The 12,303-nt window shown below is 44.5% G+C and overlaps 1 protein-coding gene across 1 annotated transcript; it reads right to left on the reverse strand.

Annotated features, from left to right (window-relative positions):
- Window positions 1-531: 531 nt before the first annotated feature.
- On the reverse strand, window positions 532-4,011 carry LOC119271607 (actin-2). Its single transcript, XM_037553366.1, has 5 exons — window positions 3,790-4,011; window positions 2,132-2,205; window positions 1,632-2,025; window positions 888-1,501; window positions 532-802 (listed from the first exon to the last, which is right to left on the reverse strand). Exons 2-5 carry the CDS (start codon window positions 2,189-2,191, stop codon window positions 737-739), a joined length of 1,134 nt encoding a protein of 377 aa, XP_037409263.1. The 5' UTR covers window positions 2,192-2,205; window positions 3,790-4,011; the 3' UTR covers window positions 532-736.
- Window positions 4,012-12,303: the final 8,292 nt, after the last annotated feature.

Consider the following 12,303-nt stretch of genomic DNA (forward strand, 5'->3'; position numbering starts at 1 on the left):
CTGAAGGACGAAATCACTATGTGGAACATGGTAGGAGCTGCTGGAATTCCTTTTGACCCGGGTTGAGGACCCTTTTGTACATCTTTTTTTTTTCTTTTGATGGCATCGTTTCTTTGATGTCTTTGCCTTCTTCGGCGCTCTTTCTCCCTGATCAATGAATTTGGTAGATCAACTACCAACATTCAAAAAAAAAACATTGTTGCAACCTGCATAAAAGAAAAGCGTCCGTGCGGGAGTTGGCCGTTGCTGGACCTGCTGTCTTCTGTACCGCGGCGCGGGTGCAATAACTACTCCCTGGCTTCGCTTTGACGATACGGTGCTCGGTTCAGTTGGGAAAAGTAGTAGCATATGCTCAACCTCCCTCCAGCAAAAAGTGTGATTATACTCAACAAAAAGAAGGATCGTTGTCGCAAGCAAACTACACCAAGCTCCCAGCAGCTGGCCAAAGCCTGATCGATGTGGGACGCAGAACGGGTCATTGCCAAGCAAAGCCATACATAGAAAGATCAAACAGCAAAGTTTGCCCAGGCAGAAGCAGCGGCAAGCGAGTAACCAGTTGAAACAGCGATGAAGTTGTAGAATCCAATAATAAATCCATCAAATCAGACTACACACATAATAGAGTAGATACACCCATAGACGAGGGCCATCGGCCCAACATTTGTCCAACAAAACCACCACCTAATAATGCTACTAGACAAGGGTATGCATTGAGAATAGGTCTGACGACAACTGTCTAGAAGCACTTCCTGTGGACGATGGCTGGGCCAGATTCTTCGTACTCTGCCCTGGAGATCCACATCTGCACAAGAAATGGACATGTCAGAAACTTTCAAATGGTAGAACGAGTCAAGAACAACAACCATTGGGGCAAAATTCGCCGTTACCTGCTGGAATGTGCTCAGAGATGCAAGGATAGACCCTCCAATCCAGACACTGTACTTCCTCTCCGGTGGAGCGACGACCTTGATCTTCATGCTGCTTGGGGCAAGCGCTGTGATCTCCTTGCTCATACGGTCGGCGATGCCAGGGAACATGGTAGACCCACCACTGAGGACAATGTTACCGTACAGGTCCTTCCTGATATCCACATCGCACTTCATGATGGAATTGTAGGTCGTCTCGTGGATGCCAGGAGCTTCCATGCCGATGATGGAAGGCTGGAAGAGGACCTCTGGGCATCTGAAGCGCTCTGCGCCTATGGTGATCACTTGACCATCAGGCAGCTCATAGCTCTTCTCAACTGATGAGCTACTCTTCGCGGTCTCAAGCTCCTGCTCGTAGTCGAGGGCAACATATGCAAGCTTCTCCTTGATGTCACGCACAATTTCCCGCTCGGCAGTGGTTGTGAAAGAGTAACCCCTCTCAGTCAGGATCTTCATGAGGGAATCGGTGAGATCCCTACCGGCAAGATCAAGACGTAGAATAGCGTGTGGAAGGGCATAACCCTCATAGATTGGGACTGTGTGACTGACACCATCTCCGGAATCCAAGACAATACCTATTGACCAAAACAAATTGCAATGATCAACAATCACAGAGCATAAATCCAGTTAGTTCCTACTCGATGAAGATAACACAGCAGCAAAAGAGAATATGCACATAAATACAGTTGTTCTTTGTTCACTTACCAGTGGTACGCCCACTAGCATATAGAGAAAGGACGGCTTGAATAGCGACATACATGGCAGGAACACTGAATGTCTCAAACATGATCTGTGTCATCTTCTCCCTGTTGGCCTTAGGGTTAAGAGGAGCCTCTGTAAGAAGAACAGGGTGCTCTTCAGGTGCTACACGGAGCTCATTGTAGAAGGTGTGATGCCAAATCTTCTCCATGTCATCCCAGTTGCTTACAATTCCGTGCTCAATGGGGTACTTCAAAGTCAGGATACCCCTCTTGGATTGGGCCTCATCACCAACATAAGCATCCTTCTGCCCCATCCCTACCATAACACCAGTGTGGCGTGGGCGGCCAACAATACTAGGGAAAACGGCACGTGGAGCATCGTCTCCGGCAAAGCCAGCCTATGAAAGATGAAAACAATTAGCCCTTAATTAATTTCAGGATCAAAACATGACAGCCCCTAATAAGAAATTATGTTATAGAGTGTGACCAAGTAATCACAATTACCTTGACCATTCCAGTTCCATTGTCGCAGACAAGGGGCTGAATGTCCTCCGCGTCAGCCATTTACTTTAACTGATCTGCATATAATAAAACAGCTTATTCAAACAGGGCCTTGAAAAACTGCCAACTAATACAGATTAAACTGACGATACAAAGAAAGAAGAGTTGTTCTTCCTACGCGAACATGAGTTACAAGGACAGCAATATATTTCTCTTGAGTATTAACCAGTTAATATAGCCAAATACATTTCACTGATAATTGGAAAAAAAAACACCGAGATACATTTACAGCAGTTACTTAGGTTACTGACTGAAATGATAGAGATTATTCAAACAAGAGTATTTAGTTGTACATCAAAAGGCGCTAGTATTATATTATATTTTTTGCGCTAGTATTATATTAGAATAACACATATCAACTCCATGATTCCAACAGTATACATCATTCAAGAAAATTCAAATTCCTAACAAAATGCTTGTCTGAACTCTGAAGCACCAGCAGACCAATCAGATCTGACCTCTTAGGTAGTAGCCTAGTAGGTTAACGCATGTTACTGATACATGTGTATTTTCATACTGTTCAAGATATCTTCCCATATTCTGATAAATCGGCTGATTTATCGCTTACCGGTGTCTGACCGATAAGATAAACTGGCCGATAAATCAGCCGATATGCCGATAAATCGGCCGATATGCCGATAAACTGGCCGATTTACCCCTTATCATGGGTCGACCGATAAGTTTCCGATAAGCGATATCCCATTTTTCAATCAATTTTGTTACATGCATTGGTGGCTAAAACGACTGCAATAGATACTGCACAATTTATGATTTGTCTGACTGGTTGATACAAAGCATTGGTCATTTTCTGACGAGGCAGGACAACCTTAAGGCAAGGCATATGGTCGTGAACTACATCCATGCTCTTTTTCTCCCTTTTTGTTAAAAAAACTGACTCCTATGACTAGGGAATTTCAGTTGCAAAACATGTTACTTTTACCAATTTTAAGATGCCATGTCACACAATGACACCATCGAACTACTTGTTTTCTTTTGTGAACTACTACTCCATAAACTATTTTCACGTGGAGGAACGAGATAACATCCGCCAATCACAGTATCACACACACACCACCACCACTAGTCCACTACCACCACGACATACACACGCACACATAAACATAAACGCAAAGTACAAAACAAATACTCAGATTTTTCCACTAGCCGTTACAGATGAACCGTCTAGACAATTTCGCGAGAACTACGAGCAAACCGACTTCGAACATGTGAAATTCCCGGCCGGATCTGCAATTTTCTGAGAAAAAACAGTACGCCCAACTTCGCACCCCTGGTAGCGCAGCACACGGCTACCAACAGATCTACTGAAAGACTGCTCCCTCGACACCCCAACGAACAAGACTGGCAATGGATCCCGAAGCATCAGCATCTGCCGTGCAACCCTTGATCCCACCGATCGGATCCAACATCCGACAGAAAAACACGAGCCGAAACGCACGCCCGCAGGCCGCAGTCACGACGCGGCTAAGCTACCACCCCCAACGACATCTCGATCTCCAACACGCTTCGGTAGCGAAAGGGGATAAAAAAAAACAGCACTAGAAGGCGGTCCGGGACTCGAGGGAGGGCAGACAGACGCTCACCTGAAGCGAGAAGACCGGGGGGAGGCGGCGGCGGGAGGCAGCGGAGAACGCAGGCGAATGGTGGGTGGGAAGAGGGGGGAAGGAGGAGGGCGAGATATAGGTGCGGTGCGAGGGCGTGGGAGCGGCGGGGGTGGTGGCCGGTGACGGTGGGAATGAGATGTAAAGGAGGGAGAGGCCGGTGCCGCACTGGAAAGTTGGGCAAGGACGGACTGGAGGGGAGGGGAGGGAGAGGGAGAATGCCCCGCTGTCTACGCGGCCGGGCCGTGCCAGCGGGGAATATTTCGCACGTCTGGGCCATACCAGAAAATCGCCTTTTCTTTTCTCTTTCGGTTAATATACTTACGTGCACAATGTAATGTTGGGTTGTACACAGGTGGCATTATGCTATGACACGTACAATTTGTGGCAATATTTTTTAAAAATATATATATTCAAAAGGCATCCTAGAGCATCTCCAACGGAGGATGCAAAATAGGGCGGCCAAAAGAAATTTAACCTCTACGAACGCATATCCTACCCTTGTGAGCACCTCCGAGAGACTGAGACGGCACATCATCTTGAGATTGATATCGTCATAGGCGTCTTTGTAGTCGATGGGAACATCGTGGATGATGTAAAATAGGGCACCCAAATAAACATGATTGTGTATTTTGACATTTTCAAACTACCAAATGTTCAAAATTAAACATGAGTTCAAACTTAAAACATGGAAATAAACAGTATTACGATAGACACACTACTCGTCATAACCATTGTTGAGCCTGAGGTTGTCCCGGTCAATATCATTGGACTCAACATCGTCGCTCGACTCAACCATGATCATCCTTGAGGGACTTGCCTCATCCGTCTTTTTGATCACCCTCTCCTTGTGCTCCTAATTCCTCCCGGCAAAGAAATTGTGATCTGCCTCCACGAGGTGCATTCTTCCTTCTCCTTTTTGCAGGACACAAATTGCACATCGGGAGCGAGAAACTTCGCCTCCTTACGCCCGAAATATCGGTGTGGACCGACCAATATATTTGTCAAGGAAAATAATAGACAGTACAACGGAAAGACAACTAGACACAGACCGGCCAGTATACAAAAATAAAATACATTGCAAAAAAAAAATCAAAAGTGAGAATATACCGTCGGCCGCTACATTAGAAGATGTACATATCTATATTATTAATTATTAAAACATTGCCAAGCAAAGCTAAACACCGAGGCTGAACAAACCGACGAACAAAAAAATAAAGAAAGAAAGAAAATCCGAGGTCATCCACATAAGACACGCCTCGCGGCAGTATCTCAAATCCTACAAGAAAACCTAGAAGCTACATGGTAACAGACAAATGACGCATCACTCCAATGTACGGCTTCAAGAAGGAATCACTGCTCTCATTGCAAAACATACTAGTCTTCTTCTTCCTCCGATTGTATGCCGCACACCAGACATTGAAAAGTACACTAAACCAACGATAAAAGAAAGGGCCACCAGCAAACACCTTCCCTATACCCTGCCTTAAAGACCGCAATAATTAATCACCTCTTGAGACGACATCTAGAAGTTGTCGAAGAAGCATCGGTTGAAGCATCACCCCACGCAAAACAGGCTTGCAATCCATCATCACCGGTCCAAGGGGTGGAGAAAACTATACCCTGCCATAGGCTGACACAAGAAGATATCGAAGTCGTTGCACCAATGGCCAACCAATTGCTCTCCTTGAAGGACACAACAATTGTGTAGATCTGAAGAGAGCCATTAGATATGAGAACACAAACTCTCATGGACTCCTCGCCGACACCGGATCGGACATTGTCGAGGTAAAGAAAGACCGAGAGACATTATCCCAACACGCCATTGTTGTTACTACCTCATCGACGTCGTTGGAAAAACAAAATCTTAGAAGAAGAAAACAAAACGGGTGGACATATCCCTACTTCTCTTGCCGCCGACGAGGCCGCCATACGGGAAGGAGGAAAGAGACCGATGCGATGGTGTGGGGAAAAACTGGGCGGTGGCTAGGGTTGAAAGAGGTTGTATTCGGGTGTATTATGATAGGAGACGAGATCTTTTTGTTGCAACGGATAAATTTGGAACTTTGCATTTCCCCGTAGAAAATTTGTGGGCAGATGATGCATGTAAGTTATCGCACCACGCTTTCCCTATTTTACGTAACATCCTCGTTTTTCGTAATATAAGTTTGACAATTATTTTTATCAATGGTAATATTGATTATATGTCATGGAAAATATACCATTTGAAACAATATTTTGTTACGAATTAATTGTATAATTTTTATGACATATAACTTAAGTTTTGTTGATCAAAGTTGAACTTCAAAATGCGTGTGCACCATGTAAGTAGGCATTGAAGGGGTACAAAAGAGACAAGGGTTTGTTTGGATAATAGGTTTGGGAAACGCATGAATAGGATAAACATGTAAAAAGGTTTGCCGGTGCAATAGTAAAGAAAAGTTGTAGCCTTGATTTTACACAATTGAGTTTTCAAAGGATGTTGGAGTGGACATTCAAATTATCATGGAATTGAGGCACACATGGTTGTAAAAATCTCTATTGTATTGTACGATTATGCGACTTTGCGGTCCAAACCTTTACGATTCTATGATTTGTGTTAGTAGAATCTACGTTTATGCGATTATGCTAATTAAGATTCTACGATTTGCGATTCTACCATCCGAGCTCCGATCTATTCAGAATTACAATTCTTACTACCTTGCAGGAACATGTCAAATCCATAATTTTCAGTACCACCATTTATTTCATCCAAAGGCAATACACGAAAAAGTTCTAAGAACTGAAATCCTATAAAAAAAATAGGATGAGGTACTTATAATCCTAAGAGCGTCTACGAGAGTGAGCATAAAAAGAACGGTAAGACATAACATTTTTATGTTCAATGTCGAGTAAAGTCATTGCGCAAAAGATTGTGATAGTAGGCGATGTTGGGAGGCATGGAACAATAACAAGTAATGGTGTAATTTAAACAGTTATGGCTATAATACCGAGGAGTAGAAGGGTATAATAAACCTATTAAGGCCCTATTTGATAGCAAAGTATTTTCTAAGTATTTTGAGAATACTACAATTTTTTAGATTACCATAGTTTTTTACAATAAGTTGTTTGGTTGCCCCTAACAACTGTGCTTTTAATATTGTAGCATTGGACAAACTGCAGTTTTTTCTCTGCATAAAAAAAAGAACCCCAAACCTCTTTTTTTAAAACAGAGCTAGTGCTTAAACACAACGGCTAAACAACAAAATTTACAGCGTTATGTGGCAACAGCCAAACATGTTCTATGTATTGTGAATACTGCAAAATACTCTGTTTTGATAAAACTATGGTATCTCACACCTACAGGCAAAAATACTGTAGTTTTTGATACTTTGGTTTATATAATACTTTGCTATCAAACACAGCCTAAAGGTATGAACATAAGCATATCAATAACTTGACATCGTGTTTACAAAAGAGGTGTTGATGGCAATGCGGAATTTCTTTGGGAGACAAATTCTCACACGCCTAAGGATCACTTGAATGAAGTTTTGTTCATGTTAAGAATTAGTGGCATGTGACATATGCCTAAAATAGTTTATGAATCTTGTAATACTCGTAGTGCATAATTGTACTCCCTCAAGCCGGGTGCATAGGGTGTGCGTGTGTTTCTAGGTCGACAGTTTGTCTAATCGAATATGTAGGGGTATTATATGTGACAGAAAACATATGTTTAGAAACTTCGTGTGTATATAAATCTAATGATATGCTTTTGGCGACATACAACACATATTGGTTAATGAAATTGACGACCTAGAATCACATGCACATCCTATGCACCTGTTTGGAGGGAGTAGTTTTTTTTTTTGCGGGAAGTTTGGAGGGAGTAGCATGACCACATATTGGCCACATAGAACTCTCAGCAACGTGAAACACGTAGTGTGTTACTGAATAACCTTAATTCTCACGTTTAAATGGAACATATGTTCCCTTGGTTTGATTTTATAATCAAGGTGCGAATTTGTACCCTATTTTTTATGGAAATTTTGTTAACATTCATGAGGCGTACGTCCTTATGTGACGAACAATGTAAACAAACCTGTGGAACCATAGCAGTTCCGCTGTCGAGCCGTCACCGGCAGCCATTTACGAAGGAGCCCATCAATGGTCACACACTTTCCAAATTGCATCTATTCATAGTTGTCGTACCACGCCTTTGAGTTGTCATGGCGCCTTTTGTGCTGGTTGGTCAGGTGCTCGTGACCCGTAGGATTGGGAGAGGAGAAGAAAAAACGAGGTGGCGACCGGCGGGGGTGCGGAGGACGGTGGCGCGGGACCGGGTCAAGAGTGGGTGGGCGGCACGGCAGCTGGCTTTTATCATCCGCCCACCTTCGTTTTAGCTTTACGGCAACGCCTCCACGACGCCAACATCTTCCCTCGTCGTTATACGGGCACATGCTTTTGTGTCCCTCTCCTGCAACCGTCGCCATTTTTGTAAGCTCCGTTTCTCTGTGAAGCCGGTTTGGTTTCCTGTCGCTGTGGGGTTTGCACTTTCCACGGCGGCCACGGCGAGGGCTGGTGTGGTGCGAGAACCGCTCGGCGCATCAGCGCATGCGAGAGATTCCTCCCACGGCGCCCTAGACCATGCCCGTGTCCAATTTGCTTCGTCGTGGACTTCACGACTTGACTCGTGCATGTGGTGGCTGGGTGGCTGTGTTCTCCGCTAGGTGCTTCTTTGCACGGCCCGTAGTTAGCACTAGCAGCCAGGATCACGTGTACGTCAATACGTCATATGCCATTGCCACCCATCGGTACCACGGCCCACGGCCACGGGTACCAGTGAACAACTCCGGATCAGCAGCTCTGCCTCTGCACACCCTCGTGGCCGTTCGGCACGGCCAAGCACCAGCCAAGATCCGTGACGCTTGTCCGGACCAATCCGGGCGAGTTTTCTGCATATATTCAGCAGCTTGGTCGCTACAACTCTCTTGAGAGCGTCACCAGCAATGGTGTTGGTGCCCTTCCCCTATCATCGCCTAGTCACCCGAGCTCTCCTGGTGCTCCTGCTAGCAGCTCTTGTATCTTCGAATGCCGGGCCAAAGTTCACCCGGCAGTTCGTCCTCCCGGCTGGCCAACACCTCGGCAACGAAAGGTTCCCAGCCCACGAACAAAGGACGGCTCCCGCCGGCCGGACATCGCCTGAGCCGCCGTGCTGTGGTCGCGATTACGACCGGCACAGAGCTCTGGCGCCACCGTTGAGGCTTCTTGGACTGAGGACACCCGTCGTTACTCCGCCCCCACCGCAGCAGGGCAGGCGGCGGTCCAGCATGCGGCCGCCGCACTTTCCTCCACCGCCGCCACCGACACCGCGTCCGCCTTCATCGCCACCGCAACTGTAGTAGGCTCGTAGCTGCATTAGCGGGGCAGGGCATCGGTTGTCCATTTCCCAGCATGGAGCTTTGGCTTGTTCAGGATAGACAATCAAGGCGGCTTTGCGTGCTAACAGTTCTTTAGTCAGGTGTTTCCGATCAGCAATGGAAGTTCAGGGATTATACCTTGTCGACCTCTTGACCTTGTACTACACTTTATTTTGAAACTGGGCAAAAGATTTGCCGCATGTATGTTAATTAAGGAGAAAGTAGAGTGTTTGTGTTACAAGACCGAAAATACAAATTTGTTACTCTCTCGAAATAATGGTCCACAGCTTTTTCGGCGTGCGGCAACCCAAATTGAAGCCTCAAGTTTGATGTTGTTGAGCAAGATCGTTGGTGAAGAGGACTTGTTGCAAAATATTCTTGCATTTCTTTCACTCCAAATAGACCAAGAAATGAGCATGGTAAGGGACGCACGAGCCTTACAATTTGGGGCGCTTTTGTCAGAACGGTTAATCCATCAATCTTTAACCGATGGCTGAAGTTCAATGAGTAAGTGTCGATGTGCTTAAGGTGTAGCCACTCATTGACCAAATTTCAAAGACAGAGAGTGAATCTACACTTGTAGAAAAGGTAAGCTCCAGATTCTTGCTCCCTCTTCCAAAGGGAGCAAAGATTGCAATTTGGCCAACCCTGCTTAGTAAATCTATTGGCCATCCAAATCATTTCTTGAATTGCTAGCCACGCAAAGAGCTTGACTTTAGGCGGTGCCCAAGCATTCCACACCGCGTGCGGCATCCGCGAGAAGGTAGTCCTTATGAATTGTGCCAGGTACTATGTGGTCATCGAGTATTGACCGTTCTCCGTGTGCTTCCAAACAATATCATCTTTGGCATGCTCTTCAAGGTTCAATCCATGGAGAAGAGTCCACATGTTTATGAATTGCCTTATGTGCTTGATGGTGAAGTTTATGGAGATTTTAATCTTCGAAATCCAAGATTCATTGTGGAGCGCGTCCTTGAACTTCCAATTCTTCCTTGTGGATGCCGCAAAAATAAGAGGTGCAATATCCTTTGGTTTTTGATCTTGCACCCATGGCGCCTCCCAAAAGGGTGTCTTTGCTCCATTGCCAACTATAATAATTGTGGAGGCGTAGAAGAGATTGAGGTCCATCTCGTCGCATGCATTTCCCATGCCAACCCACATTCTTAAAGGCTCATTCCATTCAAACCAAGGCCATCTTAATCTAAGGGATCTCGCAAATTTTGTTGTGTTTATCACTCCAAGGCCACCCCTCTCGGAAGGCCTTTTAACCATGTCCCAATTAATTTTGCATTTAGCACCGGTTGTCTTATCAGTACCGGACCAAAGGAAGGCCGTTCAAGTTAAATGTGTGTCTAAGTTATTCATCAATGGCTTAGAAAGATGGGATGAAAATCTTATTAGGCATCTGTTTTATCCCCATGATACTGAGGAAATTTTGATTTCGGGCGGCACTATGAGAAAAACGGTATGTTCTCGGTTAAAAGTGCATATAGGCTGGCGCTGAACCTAAAGGACTCTAAGATTGACTTAGGGAGTTCCAGTGGTGCTGTAAATGAGGAAAGGAGGCTATGAAATATTATTTAGAAGGCTAAGGTCCCTCAACAAATCATAATTTTGCATGACATAATGCTACAGACAGTTTGGCTATTCAAGTTAAGAGAGTTAAACACAACCAAACTACCATTTGTTTGTGCTCGATTTGTAGTATCGAAGATGATGTGTGTTTCATGCTCTGGCGAGCTGTCCCAAGGCTCGTGCGCTCTGTATGGCGATAAGGAAGGTTTGGAGTTTACCAAGTGAAGAGTTTTTCAAAATTTCTAAGCCGGATTGGTTACTTATTTATTGGATCAAGTAAGGTCGTTGGTGCGTGAGTAAATTATATTCATGTTTTGGAGGGCATGGCAACTAAGGAATGATTTGATTTTTGGCGAGTGAAAGGAAATTGTCTCTATCTGTGAGTTCTATTCAAAACTATTGGGCATCCTTCTCGGTCCTGTCAATCCAATATGAAGATGGAGATTAGCAACAAAGGTAAGGAGAGTGTGGATGGTTTAAATTTTACTAATGATTTGAAAGAGAATTTTGTGACTTGATGGCCTCCTGCTACGGAGTTCATTTGGATTAATGTTGAGGCAAGTTATGTGGAGGCCATGAGTGCTGCGAGTGTGGGTGTGGTGGCCAGGAACCATACGGGAGAAGTTATCATTTTGTCATGGTATTATATTAGGGTGTGCAGTAGTGTGGATGAAGTGAAACTTAGATGACCCTTGCAGGGTTGTACATTGGTATTGCTCTACACAAACCCATCATTTTGGAAACTGATTGCTCTTTTTTGGCCTCTTTTCTTGAAAATGATTTGCTAGGCAGGTCTCTAGTTGATCTAAAGATGACGTATTTCTAATATGATGATAAATTGCAAGTTATCCAAGATTAACAGAAGGGCCAATAGGGTGGCCCACGAGATTGCAAAGTTTGGTTCTGATAATAGGTCCGATGGTGTGCTTCTTAATAGTGTTCCTCCCTGCATGGCTAAAGTTGTAACTATTGGAAATAAATTAGTTATTATTATTATATTTCATTGTTCATGATAATCGTTTATTATCCATGCTAGAATTGTATTGATAGGAAACTCAGATACATGTGTGGATACATAGACAACACCATGTCCCTAGTAAGCCTCTAGTTGAGTAGCTCGTTGATCAATAGATGGTTATGGTTTCCTGGCCATGGACATTGGATGTCGTTGATAACGGGATCGCATCATTAGGAGAATGATGTGATGGACAAGACCCAATCCTAAGCCTAGCACAAAGATCGTGTAGTTCGTTTGCTAAAGCTTTTCTAATGTCAAGTATCATTTCCTTAGACCATGAGATTGTGTAACTCCCAGATACCGTAGGAGTGCTTTGGGTGTGCCAAACATCAGAACGTAACTGGGTGGCTATAAAGGTACACTACAGGTATCTCCGAAAGTGTCTGTTGGGTTGGCACGAATCGAGACTGGGATTTGTCACTCTGTGTAAACGGAGAGGTATCTCTGGGCCCACTCGGTAGGACATCATCATAATGTGCACAATGTGATCAAGGAGTTGATCACGGG

Source organism: Triticum dicoccoides, chromosome 1A (assembly GCF_002162155.2).
Source record: "Triticum dicoccoides isolate Atlit2015 ecotype Zavitan chromosome 1A, WEW_v2.0, whole genome shotgun sequence".
In the NCBI taxonomy this organism is placed as follows: Eukaryota; Viridiplantae; Streptophyta; class Magnoliopsida; order Poales; family Poaceae; genus Triticum; species Triticum dicoccoides.

What these genes read in the sequence shown, in the direction of transcription:
- LOC119271607 (XM_037553366.1), bottom strand. Translation starts at nt 2,191, where the DNA reads ATGGCTGACGCGGAGGACATTCAGCCCCTTGTCTGCGACAATGGAACT. An exon ending in ATGGAACTGGAATGGTCAAG is followed by an intron (nt 2,026 to 2,131) that starts GTAATTGTGATT and finishes CATCTTTCATAG; the next exon opens with GCTGGCTTTGCCGGAGACGA. An exon ending in TGCTAGTGGGCGTACCACTG is followed by an intron (nt 1,502 to 1,631) that starts GTAAGTGAACAA and finishes TTTGGTCAATAG; the next exon opens with GTATTGTCTTGGATTCCGGA.